Below are 22,569 nucleotides of genomic sequence, written 5' to 3' on the forward strand. Positions count from 1 at the left end.
AGTCTCATGTTTTAAGAATCAAGTCCCTCTCAGCCTATGACACTTCAATTTTATTCCAACAATTTCTGAACCAGAGACCCCAAGCCAAAACATTATTCCTTCACATAATTATGAGAGCACCACAGATTTTGTTTCCTAGGTAACTATTTTGTTATTCAACTGCTGTTGAATTTGTATCTGTTAAGGAAAAGGGAGCTTAGAGCCAAAAGCTGCACTAGGAAATACAGAAAGTAGAGGAGGAAAAGCTGAAGAAATTCACAAAACTAAAAGCCACAGTCATGTCAGGGAAATAATAGATAGCATTTGTATAGCGCAAATCCCCGCTTAACAGCAAACTCTATGCATTTCACAATCTATACTATTACCCCAGCAGACCTTATAGCATTCTTAAACAACCTCAACTTCCTGGGAAGCATACAGTGCAAGCAGCCATTTATAGGCGCTAAAACACTAACATACTGACAAGACCTTTAGCTGTCTATGACCAGATACCCATTCCCACCTGCGTGAAGTGAGGGTAATTCGTGTAAAGTGCCTTTCCCAAGGACACAACGTCGGGCCTGCGGCCCAAACCCCCGAACCCGCAAAATAATTAACTGTCAAGCGCATAGTACTTACTTTCAAGAAGGGGTGTGAGCTGCATACATGCAATCTATCAAAACAGTTATCATTGGAAGTCACTTTGAGTCTCAATCTTTCAATTATTCAGTCTCACTTGGTAAAAGATAAGAACCATTTAATACAACTAGAACATTGTTCATCCATTCACCTTTGGTGGATGTATGACTTGCAGGTCATATCTGATATCAGCAGACTCCGGGTCAATGATGTGATAAAGAGTGGCGCCCAGGGTGGTCATTTTGCTCTTATCTTTGAGAAGCTGTGCCTTGGCTCCTTGCGTCATGCTGAACATGACTTTGGATAATGTTGCTTTGTGACTCAGTTCGGTGTTGGTGACAAAACTCCCTTCTGGATATTTCTTGTTGTCCATGTTCCTAAGGTTAAAAAGCAAAAAAGAAACCATGTCATGTTGAGTGTTATCTGCATCCATGATGTCACATAACACCTATTTTGGCTAAAAAGAAAAAAAATCAACTGAACGCTACTGAACGATATGAAGCATGGTCATCTTATCTCCAAGGGATGTACATTGCTGCCACAGGCTGACAAAATGCCTTTTCCTTATTCAGCTATCTCGATACAAAAAGGCATTCCATTCCGTCAGCATGACCATTCAAAAAGGGCGTTCTTCCAAAATTTGAATTCTAATTTATTGCAAAACTAGTCACAGTTTCAGATCAGGCGATCAATTTAGCAAATAAAAAACTTGATGCCAAAAATGAAAAAAGGTGTTTTGTCAGCTTAGGGCAGATTGGTCTTAAGATGAAAGGTTCCATCTTCACAGATAACATTTTCACTTACAACTATTTCAAATTGATATTTCAGTAGAGCAATAAAAAGTTACGGCAAAAATATCGTAAAGCTATAAGTGACATTCTCCTCCCCCCATCCTACACGCACTAAGAAAAACTCCACTAGCATCATCCCCCATCTCTTCAATTTTCCAATTCCCTTTTTAAGGTAGCTTATGTTTTATTAGAACTTTCATTTTTTTAAATTTAAAACAACGAGCTAAAAAGAAACATTTGTGAAGAATATCCAGTGTAGTATTGCATGGACTTCACATCCCTTTTAACACTGTATGGTCATTTAAGTAGCTCCCCTTAGCCCAGCAATATAAAAGTTTGCCTTCCACCGATTTCAAGTTACCCCCCCAAAAAAAAGTCAAAGAGCTCAGTTATAGACAACCCCCTCACATACACAGGCTCACACAACCTCATATTATAGAAAAATTACTATTCCTGAGCCACAATATTATTTTCCTGAACTTTGAAACTACAGTCGATCTTGCTCCAACAGCGACCAGTCCAAGACCTGTACAGAGAGCCACTTCCCAGTCCTGCCCTTGCATATTTATCTATACTATAATTACTTTACTTTTACTTTTATCCGCTGCTTATACCCTTTTGGGTGTCGTGGGAAGAAAGAGACGTCTCTCCGCCACCAGCCAGAGAGCTTGGGTCAGGGGGATGCTGTGGGTGGTTAATGTTTCCCTGACTCCATCTATCCAGGTCTTTCTCGGTCGCCCTCTAGCCTAGTTGCCATATTATAATTACACTTTCCAAAAGGTCCAACTGTCTAAGACAAGCACTTTTCTCCTCCACAATAAGTGGCCATCTTGGACAATTTGACTGTAGTTTCTTTTCTTTTTTTTTTCCCTTCTTAACTCTTTGTACCCCATCGGAAACTGGGAGCGTCCAGTACTAGTGACAACTGTTTCGTTTTATTTAGTGCTAGTTTTTGCTTGTTTTTCGGAACTATTCCCGAATCAAGTTTTTTAGTAATGACTAAGCCTTTGTTTATAAATCATATTTAGAAGTTAGAGGCAAGCTTCTGAGGTTTTAATGAGACATAGTGCACTAGGTTTAGGTGACTGTAGAAAAAATACTCCGCGAAACGGTGGAAAAAACTCAGAGCTTATAGAGTTAACTCATTCAGTGCTAAGGATGAGAATACTCGCGAAACCTGGGCCCCGCCAACATACTAGTGTCAAATATTCTCGTATTCTGCCTCGCCATCTTTACAGAAAAAAATTACTCTATCTAATCCAAACCAAGTTATTTGAACTAAACGTGACGCATATGGGAAAGGTCAAGGAGACATTTTTTCTGCTCGAATAGCCACTGAACCCGCTAGTTTTTATTGATTTTCCTGGGTAGACCTAATTTCATGTTGCTATAAAAAAAAACTGTCCAGTATATGAGGGGAGTTCACAGCTGGAGCACTCAGCATTGAATGAGTTAACATTTGATTAAAGAGAACTTCCCTCCAACAACTATCAGATCGGGTCAAATTCTCAGCTGATTAACGAATGTACACGTGACAGGTCCAAACAAATAAAGTGGAACTCGGATTTAATGAGCTCGGATTCAACAGAACTCGGATTCAACGAGATGAGATAGATATCCCCGTTTTTTTTTCTTCTTTAAAATCAATAAAAATAACCCGGATTCAATGAGCACTTAAATCAGCAAGTTCGGATTCAACGAGGCCATTTCCAGGGTGAACAGCCCACGCAGACGTGGCTTCGCTCATTTTTCTCCCAGAACGAACTTATCTATTCCCGGAAACCATCCATTGCAACTGCATTGTGAACCATTATTCACTTAGTCAATTGCATGCGACCAATCAGCGGCCTTTTTTCATACCAACACATGCGTTGTTGGCTAGCGCACGAGTCTACTCTGGCGTGTGTCGGGGTCGGATGGGCGGCCTGCACACGTGTGACTGTGTGTGTGTGTTGGGGAGGGGGGGGGGCGCACTAGCGGTCCGGGCATTGAACGTCACAGTTACTGATACAAACACGTCACAGTCTTTTTTCCCCCTCGGCAACTGATCAGTATTACAATGATAAGCTAGATCTAGTCCTGACGTAGACCTACGTAATGAATTGTGCGCTGGTCTATGAAATCAAAAGTTGCCGTTATGCTAGGCTCTACACAGCAACACAACTTTTTGGTAAACAATAGAGATGACAAAGGCAGGTGCATTTGAACGAATCGGGTCTTTTTTTTTTTTTACACAGCTCATAATATGCAGGCATTTCAGGCACAACTTGTGACTTCTCTTTATCTGTCCCCGTCGTTTAATGCAAGAAAAATTCTGATATTATGCAAACTGAGCCCAAAAATGTGAAATTATGCGATTCTGTTAATTTTTACAAAGAATGATAAAGGAAAATAATAGAAATTATGCAAAAAATTATCAGATTTTGCTAAATTATGCGGGGTGCATAAAACCAAGGGGACAGCTTTATCATTACTTGCTCAGTGCCTGTTATTATCTACACAAAACCTCGTGTTTGCTATAACGAACACTCGGATTCAACGAGATTTCAGGTCAGGCCCGGCGACCTCGTTGAATCAGAGTTCCACTGTAGTCACTTACAGGTTGACATCATATTTCCTCAGGGCCTTGGTGCTGCGGTCGTAGACCTTGGTGCTGAAAACCACATGGTTTTTCCTCATAGATTTGTTCTTGAGGACATGGAAATTGTAGTCCACCGTCATTTTTCCATTCAAAAGGGAGCCTTTCTTGATGGCCTCACCCGACTGTGTGGTCATGGTACCACGAGCTTTCATTGAGATGATGTCAGATGTCACCTTTCCAGTTCCCTTATATTTATCAGAGCGTGTCTTCTTCTGCTTGGTGACCTTGACTGAACAAAACCAACGACAACAAAAAATGTTTGTTTAGCGACATGTCCTTTGAAAAAGAATAGCCTGTCCTAAAAGCAGATAAGGTATATTAAATGGTTTTCTGTTATTGAATATAAACATACCAGAGTCTGAAACCATGCTGTTGAAATTTTAAAGTTTGTTTTTTAGTAGAGGTTTTATGGCGCTCGCAACTGCATAAGGTAATATGAGCGCCAGAAGATTAGAGGTGTTACAAGAGAGTAACAAACATAAAAAAGGAGGGGAGATAAGGACGATAGATGTTTGATAGGAAAGAAGAAGCAGACCTCACCAAAGCACCCGCTAACCACCCAAAAATTTTAAAGTAGTCGAATGTAGACCTTCAGAGTGAATCAGAGCGGGATCTTAGGGGTGACTTTTGTATAGCAAAAACTATGTTTTCTTAAAACAGTGGGATCTTAAAACCGGGATCGTAAGCGGTGGGATTTTAGGCGGAGACTACTGTAAATGCCCTAAAGACATCACAGACATCACCACTCAGATTCCTCCGACAGGTTGAATTTCAAGAGAGAAAGGAAGCAGCAAGCAATTCCCTGACCATAATCAGCTTGATAGCTTCTACAAGCTAAAGCGATGAGAACTATATTGTACTTTTTAAAAAAGTTTTAGTAGAGGTTTGACGGCGCTCGCAAAAGCATACGGTCATATGAGCGCCAGAAGATTAGAGGTGTTACAAGAGAGTAACAAACATAAAAAAGAAGAAAGGGAGATAAGGACGACAGATGTTTGATAGGAAAGAAGAAGCAAACCACACCAGAGCACCCGCCAACCACCCACACATTGTACTTTTTAAGACTCACAACAGCAGAGCAAATGGATGAATGCATGTATATTTTGTATCTGAAACTAAGTTCTAGCTTTATTAAAGAAGACGTTCCCATGCAACATAAGATCCACGATTACAGAACATCAGCTTAAAGAGATCCCCAACACAAGACAGAACCAAAGCTGCCACATGGCCAAAGCCAGTGCCCCTTAGAAATAAGCTCTATGGCAACTTGGAGTCACTGTGACACGACGCTGTATTTTTGAAGATATTTGATGCTGTCGTACATAGAACGTCGAATTATAAGAACTCCTCTTCGCTAATTAAATCAATGTATCGTTGCCCTTGTTACAAGACTGGCTAGCCTAAGTTGAGCAAATTTCACAAGAGAAGCAAACAACACATTTTGTTTCATTATGCAGCAGTCTGATGGCTTGCAGGTTGTTCCACTTTATCATTTATATTTTAATAATAATAATAGATAGCCTTTGTATAACGAAAATCCCTGCTCAACAGCAAACTGTATGCGCTTCACAATCTATACTATTACCCCAGCAGACCTGATAACATTCTGAAACAATCTCAACTTTCAGGGAAGCATACAATGCAAGCAGCCATTTATAGGCGCTAAAACACTAACATACTGACAAGATCTTTCGCGGTCTATGGCTGGGTACCCATTCCCACCTGGGTGAAGTGAGGAAAATTCGTGTAAAGTGCCTTTCCCCAAGGACACAACGTTGGGCCAGCGGCTCGAACCCCCGAACCCGCAACCTCACGATTACGAGTCCGGTACCCTAACCACTAAGCTATTGACGCCACATTTTAGGAGCATTCAGACCAGTTTTTGTATATGAAATGAATAATTTACTATCGATTTTGTCAAGTACAGATTTTTAAAATGATTTAAGGGATCGCTGGTCTAATCACAAGGTCGACAATATCCAGATTTCAGTTTCTGTACAAATTTTTCCAAAAACTGAATAAACTTGCTGACAAACCACTGAACACAACAACAAGGACAAAAACAATGGCTCCAGCATTGACTTGTCAACATATTATGTCCAAAACAGCATTAACATGTTTTAATTCCATCGCAATAGTTGGAAACTTACATTCAAGGACAGCTGGCTTCTTCAGAATATTGTCCATGGTAACTTGCAGATTTCCCTTTGTTATCTTATCCTTTTTATGGTCCACAGAGCCGGAGAGCAAGAACAGACGAGCCTCCGGAGAGGAGAACAATATTGTGGGTTGCAGTTTCAAAGATTTCGCCTGTTTCCCGCCTACATTCAGAAGCTGGAGTGTTCCGGAATATGTGTCTTTCACTCCCAGTTTTACACTTCCAAACAGGGTTTTCTGTTTCTCTTTGTTGATGTAGTTTCCTGTAGGAAAAATAAAAACAAAAAAACACCTCAAGCACGTTCCACAATAGGGTCAGAACACTATGAGGTTATCGTATTGCAAACTACAGAGTTGTCCATTTGCCTCTGGATGAAGTTTCTTGGTTTCAAGGCTGGCAAAACAACCAAAGGACTCAAAAGAACAATAAAGTAACTTTTTTTTATCTTTAACGTCACATTTCCAATTACAGTAACAGAGAGGAAAAAAAGAGCAGTCAGAACAGTTTTATAAACCGTAGGGTTGCTTTTACCTCACAGACGGAGTCTTCAATAGGAAATGTGAAAAAAAATATATGTAAAACTTCAGTGCATTCATATTCAGTTCTGTCTTTTCCAAGGTCTCTATTTCAGAGGTGCGAGAACAATTTTAATATCGTGCTTTAGTATACAATAAACGAAAAACACTGCAAGGTTACCGATTTGAACAAAAATACAAATGTGTCATCACAGTGAAATTAGAGCTCTCATCAAAATAATGAATCAAAGAAACCCGCATTTTCAGAATTGTTGGGCAATTTTTATCTATTTTTTTCTCTTTTTACATTTTACGTTCATTTAAAAACACATTTCTGTGTGGATTCCCAAAAATGTTCATCAAAGGCACAAAAAGTGAAAATTTACAGTTTCCAAGGACACTCAAGCTTTGGAAGTCAGTAAACAGGAAATTGGCGCTCATATGACCTTATGCAGTTGCGAGCACTGCAAAACCCTCTATAAGAAAAAAAAGAAAAAAAAAGAAAAAGAAAATTGATGAGCACCAGATTCTACCACGAAATGACACAAATGTTCACACAAAACACAAAAATCAGGGGCTTCACAAGTTGATCACGCTTATGAAAGCAGCAGTACATAACTCTTTAACCATGTCTGGACAGTGGCAGCGTCCGGTAGTCGAGGTCCGTAACCATGGCTGGACGGTACCACCGTCCGTCGTGAAGTTATTATTACATTATGGTACGGGCCGAATACAAAAAAGTACGAGCTAACAAGCCTTTAGTTTGACCCGGAAATCAAAGATAAATCAATTTTACATCTGGGTAATGCTTTATTGATCAGTTTGACACGAAAAAAGCGGTTTTAAAAATGTAATATGTCGGGTCGCATTTCCACAAACATGAGAGAATTACGTGGAAATGTGATTTTAAATTGCACGGCTAAAGAGTTAAATTACAACTTTCTCTCTGAATAAGTATGTTTGAAGATAAGCACCACTAATGTGAACCTACCTTTCAATTGAATGGGGTCGGGTTTCAGACCAGAATTGATAGTGATATCAGCAGACACGTCCTGGTATTTCTTGTCCACCTCTACAGAGCCGGTCACTTTAAACTGGACAGGGACCTTAGCCAGTATCTTGGAGTCTTGAGGCCTACTCAGCTTGAAAGTTGGTGTCCATTTGACCTGCATTAGTTTGTTTGTATTAGTAAGAGTTTTATGGCACTTGCAACACAATACGGTCATATAAGTGCCGAAGATTAGAGGCGTTACAAGAGAGTAACACACTCTAAAAAAGAAGGAGGGGAGATAGAGACGATAGATTTTTTATAGGAAAGAAGGAGCAAACCACACCAGGGTACCCGCCAACCACCCACCTGCATTATTTTGAGACAATGGTTTTATCTGAAACAAACCCACTCACACCTGGAGGTTTACACCTATCGCAAATTTTAATTTCATAATAATTTTATTTTCAGGAGAGTACTTTAATTATCCTGACAATTTGTTTCAAAAACAAGCACAGATACTCTGCAAAGACGTATTTGAAACACTCAAGAAAAATTTTTTCAAGAAAGATTTCAACACCCAATTTGTATAGAATGAATGACTATATTTATCCAGAGATGACAAAGCATTCTCCTCAAGGTATTTAATCTTCAAACTTCACTCCAAGCTTGAAAAATTGCAGTTGACACATTCAGGGCCATTAGTAGAAATTATTAAAGCTCTAAGAAGAGAAAAAAACAAGAAGTGATAAACTACCATGACTTCTTTCTTCTACAAATACTTTCCAACTTTACTGTTACAGTACCAGGCTTGCAGCGTGGTGGAATCAGGCTCTCGTCAATTTTTCGGCATGTAGAGTTATTGGTATCATCTTAAAGCTTGTTCATTTGTCTTTATTTGGTGAAAAAAATATCCATTTATCTTGAATACTAGTCGAGATATTTGAGAATGAAGGAGATGGGGGTCACCTGTTTTCAGAGGTAAAATTAGTGAGAAAATGGCCGCCAAAGATTAGTTATTTCCTTGGCTTAAGAGTCCGTGGTAGCTGAAAATTTACATTTTTTGTGCCTTTAATCAACGCTTTTCAGAAAAAGCCATACAGAAATGAGTTCTTTAAAGGGCATGAAAGGTGTTGAGCCTTAAAACAAGAATTTGAAAAAAATTCACAAACCTGTGGAAAAATGCAAGTTTGTTTACTTTGATTATTTTGACGAGAGCCTGATTCCACCACGCTGCCTCACATATCCAACAGTAAAAGAACAATCTTGGGCAAAGCGATGAGGTGTTCGTTTCAATCTAAAAAAGCCGCCCCGGGGCAGTGCCACTGACTGTAGTGTCTTTAGGCCATTCCCAAAGGGGGGACATTTCTCGTTCAAGCACAGTAGAATTGTAAATGGGCTGATTCATGTCACGCTCATAACTGTGCCTGATCTACAACAGAGAACTGCTGTTTTTTCTTTCCTAATCCTTACTATTGTCATTTTTCCTCCACTTCTTTTGTATGTTTGTCACTCTCTTGTGACCTGCTATTTCCGGGGTGCTTTGATAGTCGAAGCAGACCTGCTTGTGCTGTTCAAGCTAGAGAGGTGAGCAGAATAAGTCTGATTCCCTGTAAAGACTTCTCTGTTGACACCCACCCCTTGGCGCTCATATGACCTTATGCAGTTGTGAGTGCCGTAAAACCCTCTACTATAAAAAAAAAAATCTAAAAAAAGAGGGAAGATGCTTTACCTTTGACCCTTTTGCATCCTTGTCTAACTGCGTGAGCAGTTCATATTCGCGTCCATCAACCACCACAGAGGCTGAAAGAAGGCGTGTGTCATCTCCGACTGTGTATGCTCCTATTTCACACAAAAATATACCTTTAAAATGGGATCAACTTCAAAGGACCAAAGCCAGAAATGAACTATAATTATATAGGCCTAAAAGGTAGGTGAACTTAATTTTGTGGAACATTCATATTTCTGAACAAAAATGTTTTAAGCCTTTGAACACTTTCCTCCTTGCATATATCCATCCTGACACGTCTTCTCATTAAAAAAAACAACCCAGTTAACTAGATGTAGACATTGACTAGTAACTACGGGTTCAAAGGTTTACACTAGGCAAAGAAATTATTTCACAGTCATTGTGCCAGCATTAAAAAACTGACAGACTTAACTCATTCGCTACGCCGAGCCGTTGGGGGCGGCACGGCTAAAGTGCCATCAGTACGCTAAGCCGCCCCCGGCAGCTCGAGAACCGATCTTCAATTTTAGCTTAGATTCTCTTCCAATCCACATATCCATGTTAAAATAAAGGTCAAAATATAAGGTTGACTTCCGGGTCAAGCATTTCCACTGAACATCAGAAATTTAAATTCAGTTTTGAAACGCGATTTCGTAGTTTATTCGACTTTGTTTTATCGCGATGCCAAAATCATAGCCCGGACACCAGTCTTAGTAATTTTATACAACAAAATCTATCATTATTTTGCCCACTAAAGAAATGTTGGACTCTTTTTTATAATATTGATACGATTGGACTCATATTGCCAATGCACTGTTATTGAGAAATCAATATTTTTTAGTGCTAGATCTAGGTCTAGATTTACATTGTCAAAATATTTTTTCCTCACCAAAATCACTACTTCTTGATGAAATTACACAAAAAGTGCCACTCAAGACATGTATAGGCTTATTCCAAATGCAATTCTGAATAATTCCATATAAGATACGAGTGGGTTTTTTTCTATTTGTGGGTTTTTTTTTCGTTTTTCAAGATTATAAATTTTTTTAAAAATTTTTTCAATATCGGATGTTTTGATCCAAATGTACAAATATTATGGAATGTATGTAAATAACAGCAAACTTTTCAATATTTTCCAGTTCTATATTCATTTATGGTTATATTGATGCATCATTTGACTAGGTGCGAACATATCTTTTGAGTTTCACAAAAGATTATTAATTTTTTATTTCAAATTTTATCTGCATCCAATCAAAATCGCGTTGCATAATCGCCTCTTACAGGAACCAAAGTTGAAAAATACATAAATAAACATTACAGATGTATTCTACAAACCATACTGAAAATATTGGTATATAATACGTTGGTATTTATTTGAATTTGTGACCCCAAAGACCTTTTAACTGCCCACTAGTCATCATCTCATTTTGCCCTCCCGAAAAAAATTCGTCTACAAGCCGAAAATAATGAGTAGCGAATGAGTTAAAACAACCCTTTTCTAAAAAAAATGTAGTTCAAAAGAAAGGGGAACCTAGCTTTCACTTTCATATCTATCCCTCAAAAAACTGAGGCAGAAGACTAAAAAGCGATGAAAACTCTTTTACCAACTGCAGTTCGAAGTTCACGTACGACACAAACGGGATTCAAACCAGGGAGATACAAAAATGTTATTTTCCAAAATGATAACAACTAATTAGCTATTTGCTTGTTCCCAAAATATCAACCTTTGCAATATATACAGTCAAACTTGCTATAACAGCAAGGCTGACCTAAACAATCACCCGTACAACCACTTTCTCTTCAACAATGATTGAGTTGCCATCTTGGACAATTTCAACCATAAATAAATAAGTAAGGAAGACAAACTACGGTGATGACATTGTCATGCATATAATTAATGTATGGCTGTGATAATTCTTTATGTGGTTGAACGGGTTTTTCTTGTAACTGTGAAATATTTTATCTTGAGAGAATGAATTATTACTTTTCGGTGATCATGTGATTGATGCAAAGCACTCAGAGCTTATACACCTCTATGGGATAAGAGTGCTATATAAATGCAAGCTATTATTATTATTATTTTTCTCATCATCATAATATTCTAATAAGACACAGGAAAACAACTTGATAAATGAAACGCAGTACTCTCAAATAGGCATCTGTTTAACCCTATCTGTACGTCGTGTTTTACTATCGCATCCATACGACATTGGGAACTCTGTGCCACCAGTTTCAAAGAGGAAATTTAGTCGTTGAACTGATCCGTACGCTTTGCATAGCAGTTTGTCAAAATGATTTTTTGAGAAGTACTGAAAGTTTCAAACAGATCTTTGAACTAGAAGTATTCTAAAATGTGAAGAATATAACCCCAGGGGTACAAAATGACCCCTAGGCGTACAGATAGGGTTAAAAATCAATTACGCATAAGGTGGTTTTGATGTCCTTGTTACCTTTAACCAACATTTTCTTCCACGGGGTGGCAAGTTCTGCTTCCAGCGACTTGGCACGCTGGTCGAGAAAGTAGTCAACAGTAAGTTTTCTGTCCTGATTCGACCTCGGGGTGTCTACTAACAAGTGGAACTCAGAGGTGTCGGTATTCTGCAAAAATATCAGACGATAATTTTTTTTAAAACACCATAGAGTTGCATTAACATATGTTGTAAGAAGATCAAAGGTGCAAATATCACAACTTTTACAGTATTTATACAAAACAGACAAGATACCCCACTCAGCAGCAGGTGTGTTCTTCTATTAGTGAAATGACACACATAAACAAACATCTTCACTCTAAAGTACACACATTATACTTACTTTGAAGTAGAGTGTTTGCTCTTACTTTTACTCCTATTTTGCTCTTCCCAGTGGGGCTAAATGTCAAAATGAAATATTAGTGACCGCTAAGGCATTTATCTAATACAGAAACAAAAGTGGGTGGTTAGCTGGCACTCTGGTGTGGTTTGTTTCTTCTGTCTTATCAAACATCTGTCATTATTACCTCTCCCTTTTTTCTTTGTATGTTACTCTCTAAAATGCCTCTAACTTTCTGCACTTACATGATCTAATTGTGTTGCAAGTGCCATAAAACTCTTACTAAAACAAAAAAAACAAAAATATCACCTGAACTTGTTTTGCCACAAGCTTAAACCCACTCGGCGCATCTTTCTTGTCCAAGGTCAGGCTCAACTTCACGGGCCCAGTAAGGGGGAAATAGGGACTGGTCTCTGGCGTGGCCGGCCTCATGAAAGAAAACTCTCCGCACACCTCGTAGCCGGTGACCTTCAGCAGCATGTCGGGAGAGCATGTACGCTTACTCACGAGGCTGTTCTGTTTCATCTCAACACTCTTTTCTGCTTCAGTGTGAAGGATGAAGAATTCCGACCTGAAACAAAAACGTATGGCACCTCACCAGCTTGCCAGTCTAAAGCGTACAGCAAAAGAATATCAGGGTTCATGGCAAGAAGAAGACAAAGGAAGACCTGGATCGAGGGTGTGAAGGACACATCCCAACCAGCCAGCCATCCAGCTTGCCAGAGACCGAAAGCTCTTTCTCCTCTCAACGCCCAAGATGGTATAAGAGGAAGGATAAAGTAAATAAGTAAATGAACAAAAATGCTTTGTGTTGTTTGTTTTTTTTGCATGTGTGTTTAAAGTTCTGCTGAACACAAATAAGTTATTTCAAAGGCAGAGCACTTGGTTCAAATGTGAGGCCACAGAAGACAAATGAAAAGAAGGTAGAGCCAATACATGAAAATAAATACACTGATACAACTAAACACAGATCACTTCCATATATCGGTAATTATTTTTTACAGAAAGTATACAATGGCAGCAACTTTGATCTTATATAATGGTACAGAACAAAGAACTTTTGATTTTACATTGATCATAAGCTAAATCTATACTATAGTAAGAAACTGCTTTGTCCGTTTCTCCAATTCTAGCTCCCTGCCTTTTTCTATTTCTCCTTACTCTCATTCATTCCTCATAAGTATAAGCTAAATATTGGACGAATCACCCTATTCATATAAGCAAACAAAAACTCAAAAAGAAATCACAAACACATACATCCACTGACAAACCACTATGGGTGCACGAGCAAACATCTAGAATACACGCCCACACGCATGCATGCACACACTCACACACACCATGCTTTAAGGATAAAGCAGAATTATTCACTTATATAAGGAAAAACAAAAACTCCAATGTGAGGCATGCTGACAAAATGAGTTACTTCTCGCAATCTACAAATGGAGATATTGGCCCAAATTCGACACTAGGGTCAAATTTTTTGGTTTTGCATTAATTGATGCCACATTCTTTAAGTATATCATGACTTTCATTATTTCATACTTCCATAAATTGTAAAAACTTAACCTATAAGCGTGATGTATCTATTTCCATGGAGATCAAATCCGAGAAGTAACTCATTTTGTCAGTACGCTTCACAAATACTTCAAAGTAGTCCTTACTTGACATCAAGAAGCTCCATTTTCTCCACAGGAGTGTCAAAGTCTACCGAGACCACCTGACCATTGGTCAAATCCAAGCTACCTGTGGTGGCACTGGTAGTGTGCAGGGTAGTGGTCATTCGCAGTCCTGACCGGGCCGCTCCCGCTTCCACACTCATCAAACCGGACAGCTGAACAGCAGCACTGAATAGATTGACGTATATATATAAAATATATAGTTAACAATTGTTCACACCAATAACACTTACAAACATTTTTCTTTTCAGGGTCTTTGGAACAGGGTTGGGTTGATTTAAATCAGGTCGATTTAAATCGGTTGATTTTTTAAATTTAAATCAACTTGATTTTTTCAATAAAAATCAGTGGACTTAAATCACTTTTTTAAAATTTATTTTTATTCAGTTTTTAACATATTTCAACATTCAGAATTCCTTTCCTTGGTTTCATAAAAGAGATATAAGGTTTAGTAGACTAGATCTAATATAATCATGCTTAAAAGTCTGCTTTCCCCCCTTTCACTGTAAAATAATACAGTATTCGATTTACTTTTTTTTCCATAATTGAAATCAGAGCTGGGTTGATTTAAATCAGTTGATTTTTTTATTTTAATCAACTTGATTTTAAAAATAAAACTCAGTGATTTAAACCACTTTTTAAAAAAATGTATTCTGTTTTTACATCTTTAAACATTCAAAATTCCTTTCCTTGGCTTTTTAAAACAGATGTTAGGTTTAGTAGACTAATATAAACATGCTTAAAAGTCTGCTTTCCCCCTGTCACTGTAAAATAATACAGTATTCAATTTACTTTTTTTTCAGAATTGAAATTAGCATTTTCTTTTTCTTTTTAGACAAGCACAAGCGCGCGCACGCACACACACACACACACACACACACACACACACACACACACTGTAATAAAATGCAAGTTTATCTATGCATAATTCCCCCCCCCCCCCCCCCTCTTCCTTTTAGACTGTCATTTTTCTTCATTTTTTGTCTGTAGCTATAATTCACTGATATAGCAGATTTAAGGCTTTCTTTTGCAGTTGCTTAAATTAATCATTAGTTAAAATAAAGACAATGCATTTTGCACTAAAAGAACAATCTTTTAGCCACCAAAAATCCCAAACTGTGTCAACATTTTTTTTTTTTAATTAAAAAAATATAAAAAATCTGATTCAAATTTTAACAAATCCGATTTAAATTTTTTGAATCGATTTTTAACAATTTTATTTAAAAAATCAAAAAAATCACCAACCCTGCTTTAGAAGTCTCACACTCTGCTGGACCAAAAAAAGGTTCATTTTTCGAGGCAGAAAACTCAGGACAGTTGTTTGCTTGTTTGTTCATTTGAGTAAAGAGAACTACATTGACATAACAATGTTCATTTAGCGCTGAGAAAAAAGTAAGATCAACAGACAGAAACAACAGGGGGGAAAACAAAGAAGTAGGATCTACCAATGGCGCCCTCCAACCACCCACTCAGGGTAGTTGTTAGGGTAAAGACAGTGAACAACTTCAAAAACAAAAGCACATCACAGCATGCCAAATCACAATCATTTGATGACAGGTCCAGCTTGGTCAAGCAGTTGGAACTTTTGAGGAAGGCCACTTTCAGATTAAGACTCTTTTTGATGGCAGGCTTGCATGTGTGTTATTTGCTTGATTTTGAGTGATTGAGCATTAACTAAATTTTACTGGTTTTGTACAAACAGATCTATTACTACTTGGTGTAGGCTACATATATATATATAAACTTCTTACATCTTTAAATGTATGAAACTGTCAACATTTTCTCTATTGAAAATGCCTCTTAAGTATGTGAAAATACTTGTAGCAAATAATAGGTTTCTTATCAGGAAAAAACATCTTTTTCATTTTTCTACTATTCTACATCTAACTGCAAATAAAGACAATGAACAAGATGAAAATAAAATCTTGCGAACTTTTTCTTCGAAACGAAGGAAAACAATCTTACCTTGGCCTGAAATTGAAATTGGCAGCCATGTTTTTGCGGGAGATCTTTCTCATGTCAATCTTTCCATTGGCAACAAGTTCAACAGTCGCAGTGCCATTCACACTGAGACGCAGAGCCATACCTGATCAAATATTCAGTAAAAATGAGCAATTTGGTCCTAATGAGACAGAAGACACTCTGGTATTCAACACTAAAAAGCAGTTGACTGGACCATAAATACATTTTTTCCGATTTGCATTCTTAAATACTGTTGTGCACATAGAGAAAAACAAAAATCATCTATCAAGATTGTTAGCTTTACTTTATAGCGGTAACCAAGGCAGCCTTAATCTGCAAAAAAGTAATGCTATTTCATAAAGATTTAATTTAACAAAACACGTATGTCATTTGATCATGTAAAAAGGAAAGAAAAGCTGACAGAAAAGTGAACAGGATGTCTTATATCATTAAATTTGTCAGAAGATCTCAATTTCCAAATATTGAAGCCAGAAACACGCATTAAACAGTGCTCTAAAACGGAAAGACACCAGTGTGGTTCTTGGGGCCCAGTCCAAGAGACAGGGGGGCAAAGAATAGGACCACTGTATCCATACCGCACATGTCGTAGAAGGCGACTAAGGTCGGTTGGGCAAAGGGTCAGCAGCTACAAAAACATCAACAGCAAAAACAAAACGACCGCCAGTTCTGGAAGATGGAGGATGACATGGAGGCAAGCCGTACAAGCGGAAATTGAAAAAGCAGGGATATCACGGATAGAAAAGGATGCAAAGGACAGGCTTCGCTGGAGTAATTCTGTTGATGGCCTGTGCTCCACTGGGAGTTAAAAAGGGCAAGAGAGAGAAAACGGAAAGGAGAGTACTTCACCTGCAATAGTTGGCACAGCAACGCTGGAGTCCATGAACATGGCACTCTTGGTGAACGAGATATCGTCTCCCTTTGCCAAAGTTTTCATGATCGTCTTGAGGTTGAACTTGTCCTTGATGTTCATCAGTTCTTCTCCACTCAGATGCTCAAAGCCCAGCTCATTACCAAACATCCTCACGTAGAAAGAGGCCTCCAAATCATCTTTTGACACCGCAAACTGGTGGAGAAGAAACGTTACATGAAGAGATATAGAGTTGTAAAATGTACACCGGCTGAGAATATCATGAAGGACCATGTAGAATCACAGAGATGGATTATATAATGTAATGAAGAAACAGTTAGAACCATACAGATGGAGTATATATATATATATCATGAAGAGACATATAGAACCATACAGATGGACTATATATATCATGAAGAAACATGTAGAACCACACAGATGGAGTATATATGCTACATGAAGAGAGACACATAAATTGCAAAGTGTCCTATCATGTGAATAATCTGCTACCTAGATTCTCTCATCAAAAGATGAGTGAAGTTGCCAAAATAATTCTCTTATAATAGAAAAGAATCCCCCCCCCCCCTAAAAATAATAATAATAAATAGCATTTGTATAGCGCATGTACCCACTCAAAAGCAAGCTCTACGCGCTTTACACTACTTTACAGTACTTTTAAAAAAGCTCTCTCAAATTCTGTTAAAAGCTAGAGCAAAGACAGTGAATTTGACAGCTGGGTTGTTTTCTTTCTGTCTCCCCCCAAAAAATAAGTCGGTTTGGATCAATCCTTTTTCAACCCATACCACCGTTATATTTTACCTTATCCTTCATTTTGTCCATCTTCTGTTGACGGACGCAGCTTGAGGAGGGGCCACTCTTCCCTTTGTTCTCTTCGCCGCTGAAAAAGCTGCCCATGTACTTCTGTAGCAACAGCTCCAGGCCTTGTACACGACCTCCCACTTCCAACACGTTGACCGACTGACCCAGCATGTCCACTGTTAGGTTCAGCATGGCAGATCTGGCCAATTGGAAGGAAAGAATATAATATATATATATATATATATATATATATATATATCTGTCTCCCCCGGTCAATATCAGTCGTAAGACGCAGTATGCTATTATCAGCTACGAGGCTCGAAAGGCAAAAAAGTGACTTTCCATGGAATTTTTGTTTTATGGATCAATTGAAAGTTTGATGCCTTCTGCTTCATTTAAGATAAAAATAAACGACTACAATCGGCTATAAATTTCAAGTTTCTATCTCAATTCTAAGACCTCCATTGCTATGGAAACATGTTGCTCAACTTCAGAGGCCATTTTTTCCTTTTCGCGTTTCCTCACCTCGCACAATTAAAAGTTCTGTATTTTCGTCAAATATGGTCCTATTTACTTCATTTTTGTTTTAAATTGTAGGGAAAAGGTGATAGTTTTTGCAAATATTGTTAACTCAGTTTGGATCTTTCCTTCATATGACTGATATTGACCGGCAGGGACACATATCACTGCATCCATGTCCAGGCCATCAATACAGATTCAGATTCCAGTAAACCTAGTAAACTGTTTCCCTGGGGATGGGTATTCCTATTTCTACGCCACTTATTTCTAGATTCTCACGGTGTGTTTACAAAAAACAGCCATAACTGAAAAATAATTATCAAGATGGATGACTGACCTATCAAACTATTGCAAATTGAAAATGTGCGTAGAGAGGATTATAATTATGAGATGAGAAATGGAACAAGTGATTGGTAAGAACACAAAGTGAAGTGGAAGTGCAGAGGTAAGAGGGTCTTCCAGTTAAGCACTTGAAGTGGCGACCCAGAGGGAAAAGTTTAAAATAGGTCTTGTTACATCTGTTTACTCATTGTGTTTTACTTTTTCTTTCAGTGATTGTAAGCACTTAAGACAACAATGGCAAAAGTTATACTTTATTTACATAAAAGTATGTACTTCTTCGCCTCAAAACTATTTTGTCCACAGGTTGTTTTTTTTTATAGTGGAGGGTTTTACGGCGCTCGCAACTGCATAAGGTCATATGAGCGCCAAGTTTGTCCAGAGTGCACTCTTTCTTTAGAATACTTTAGACAAAATAGTCCTAAAGCGACAAGTTGTTACTTTATCTCAATTTATCATCTCAAAGGAACAGTTCCATTGTATTTTTAACAACTTACTTCTTTTTCACAAAATCACATCTGCATTTCTCTACTGAGATAATTTTTCATAAAATGATAAGATCAGATAAGTGATAAAAAGAAAAGGTAGCAAACCTGGGAATGAAAGAAGATGAAGAAAACACAACATTGCTCTCAGCCATGGCTCCTGCTCCGTATCTCTCCGAGAAAAACGACAGTTCGTAGTTTCGAGAGTATTTCCTCTTGTCCATGTTGAATTCTTTCTTCAGTTTCTCATCCTCCAGGATTTCTCGTATTCCCTGTTTCTGTGGGCTTGACGTGCGGAGCAGATTGGTCAGGTGAGTCCAGACAAACGAGCCCACCTGATTGACAGACTCTTTCTCCAGTGCTTTTCTCACCTGAGGAAGAAAAGGTATCATGTTTGCACTTCATCCTACACAAAGAGGACTGAACACAACGTCTTAGCTCATCCACATTTTCTGCCATATCTACATCATTTTGCCCAAATCCGCCTCCAGGCAAGTAAATTTCGAAAGAATGACTCCAAAACAAAATTACACGTTTAAAAAGAAATATATTTTGCAATTTTCATTAAATTCACAAATTGCAAACGGAGCTACTGAATCAAGTAACATAAAAATCCTGTTACATTATAGGCTACCCAGTGCCCACTGGGAATTACAAAACAGTCGTCCGATTCGCAGCCTGAAAACAAAAAACGCTTTTATTTTTTAGGCTGCGAGTCGGACGATCGGTTAGTACGTTTCACGAAGGTCACTTTGAGCCCTCAATCTGGCTAGCCCCGCCTACCAAACCAAACCGAACCGATCATGCCAATGGCACCCCTATTAGATTTAACAGTGTAACTATTAAAACCTCATGACAACCACACTGACCTCACTCAGGATAACTTCCGTTGGACACTGCATCAGAGACAAGTAGGCAGCAATCCTCAGCTCAGAGTCTTCTCCTTTATTCATGAAAGTGTCCATGAGTGCCTTTCGCTGAAAATGGCCCACACAAAAATATTATTAAAATTTAAAGACATACTAATTTCCAACTGTCCCTAAATGTAAGACCAAAAATAAATTGAACAAACTATATCAAATTATTCATTTATGAAAACGAATTGCATCATCAACACAAAGAAGTACAAAAACTGCTGCAACATTTCTATCCCTTTCTCGGAAAATCAAGGATAGCATTATGACTTCACAGGAATTCTAATAAGTCAATCATGCTTTTTTAACCAACTTTTAGCACACAATTATTTTTTAGAAGGAAAAACAAACACAAAAGGTATTGTTAAATTACCAAACCAATTTATCTTAAAGTATCGTACTTTTAAAAATATGATAATTTGAAGCCTCAGCTTTCTTGAACCTTCTTTGAATAATCATCCTTTTGAGCAGAGACCATTCATCATCTTCAAATAAAGAAGGAGCAATCTGAGGCATGAAATATCGATGAAGCAGCCCTTTCCATACAAGTCTATAGAAATAACAATCGAGATAGTCACAATACTAAGTTGGAGGCTCAGGTTGGGGCAACCCTGAACTGTAGATCTGGAAATCGCAGTTTGAAGGCCCAAAATAGCATTCTCAAACCGGGGTTCTTTAATGGTTCTCATACAATTCTATCTATAGGCTACCCACTTGCTGCAGCTTTTTTGGAGACGTGGCTTGAATCCCAAGCCTTTCTATAAGGAAAGCCGAATTAAACAAATAAATTACCATATCTGATGTTAGTACCATATTTATAATATAAACCATAAACGGATAGGGTTAACGTTCTTGCCATTTACCTTTCATCGGAGGCAACAATTTAGGCACTATTTAAAATTAACTGAATTCCTATTTCTATATCGAGTGCGTAGCATAAGAGTCCCCCAAACGCCACCTTGAAAAGTGACGTGCGGAGCAGTCTTGCACAGAGAAGTTGGTATGTAGATATTGAGGCCGTATGTGTCACGACACGGTGGAATCAGGCTCTCGTCAATTTTTGGACAAGTGGAGTTATTGGTACCATCTGAAAGCTTATTCATTTGCTTCACTTTTAGTGGGAAAAATACCCATCTATCTTGAATAGAAGTCAAGATATGTGCGATTGAAGGAGGTGGGGTTGCCTGGTTTCAGAAGTGAAATTAGCGAGACAATGGCCGCAAAAGTTTGGCGACTTCCATAGTCCTTTGAAACTGCAAATGTACATTTTTGTTGTGCCTTTAATCAACGTTAACATAAAAGTGTTTTTGAATGGACATACAGAGTGATCCAAAAAACAAAAATTCTTTTAAAATTTTCAAACTGTCAGAAATATGCCAATTTCTCGGATTCCATTATTTTGCCGAGTGCCTGATTTCACCACAATGCCTCACACACATATATATATATATACTCACATCCGTCACATCACAGGACACGCCCCTAAAAGCCTCGGCAGCAAACACCCGTTTCGCCATGGAGTTCTCACTGGCTTCCATACAGCTGCTCAGGACTGGAGCCAGCTCATGAGACTGCCCCATGTTCCTTGCAGCTCGGAGGGCCAAAAGAACCTTGACAAGACAATCATACATGTTATCTACAATACGCAAAAACAGCCTGAAATGAAATTAACTCTTTCCGGACGTATCGCCGATATATCGGCGCAAGTCCACACCCCTTGTGGACGTATAGCCGATATATCAGTTGTGATAGGGTGCCTCAGTATTGTTTCATTTTAACATGATCCGTCATTTATAATTACTTAGTATTGCTATTGAAAAACTCGGAAAGGATTTAGGAAACGAAAACATCAAGTTTCACTCAGCCAAAGCGTGGGTTTGGGGAAAAGCGAGTGAATTAGTTCTTGCGATCTTGAATCAACAAAAGGATGTAACCGGACTCAGTATAAATTTCATAACTCAAACAAAAATTGGAATATTGCTTTCAAATAAAAGAGCTGCACTTTCAGAAATTTATGGATTATGCTCTTGGCCTGTATATGATAAGATAGCTATGCTGATTTGCTTTCACATGTTTAGTGAATGTAATTTTTTCCATCAAAATGTATTTTTCTAATCACCATCGCCATTTCTAACCCTTCTAATGCATAGTTATGTTCAAAATTAATCCTTGTTTCATATTGGGATGTATTCCTCATTCAATTTCCTTCAATTTGATATATCATATGTTACGTTTTAAGTGATGGTTATGCTTCTATAAAGTTATTTTGTACACCACCTGTGTAGCCAAATCGAGCCACAAGTTAATTATGTCTTGACCCCCCAAAAAAGTACGTCCGGAAAGAGTTAAAACTAACTTTGAATTCATCAGCTTGCAGTAGATGTCAAGTTCACAGAAACAAGAAATATATGAAACTGTGGAAGAGCAAAAGTTACAGAAAAATTTCAGTGACACCAAAAAAGACACAAAAAGGAGGTCAGAATATATAGAAAACTAATTACAAATACACATTACTGATAAAAACATTTCCTATCTTTCTTCCCTGTTTCAACATTTCCAGTTTCTTTAGCCTAGCAAAAAAAACTTTTTGTTTCCCAGTTGAACAGCTGCGATTGTTCCACTACTTGAGATATTAGCTAACACGACAAAATAATCAGACTATCAATCTGACTGGGTGCAATGGTTTATGCTTTCTTGTTTCACAAATCAGAGTACTTACAAATGAAAGAAGGT

The 22,569-nt window shown here is 38.1% G+C and overlaps 1 protein-coding gene across 1 annotated transcript in view; it reads right to left on the reverse strand.

The window, feature by feature from the left end:
- LOC101857353 (apolipophorins) overlaps positions 1-22,569 on the reverse strand; it is a gene marked incomplete at its 5' end in the record, with an annotated part of 90,122 nt that overhangs the window by 43,938 nt on the left and 23,615 nt on the right. Inside the window, 14 exon segments of the mRNA XM_013086685.2 lie at positions 770-995; positions 4,009-4,279; positions 6,201-6,470; positions 7,715-7,889; positions 9,444-9,553; positions 11,891-12,038; positions 12,558-12,819; positions 13,913-14,095; positions 15,893-16,013; positions 16,757-16,973; positions 17,580-17,778; positions 19,031-19,293; positions 19,792-19,899; positions 21,294-21,446. Of these exon segments, the coding sequence (XP_012942139.1) occupies positions 770-995; positions 4,009-4,279; positions 6,201-6,470; positions 7,715-7,889; positions 9,444-9,553; positions 11,891-12,038; positions 12,558-12,819; positions 13,913-14,095; positions 15,893-16,013; positions 16,757-16,973; positions 17,580-17,778; positions 19,031-19,293; positions 19,792-19,899; positions 21,294-21,446 (2,706 nt within the window).

Source organism: Aplysia californica, unplaced genomic scaffold (genome assembly GCF_000002075.1).
Source record: "Aplysia californica isolate F4 #8 unplaced genomic scaffold, AplCal3.0 scaffold00492, whole genome shotgun sequence".
NCBI classification, from domain to species: Eukaryota; Metazoa; Mollusca; class Gastropoda; order Aplysiida; family Aplysiidae; genus Aplysia; species Aplysia californica.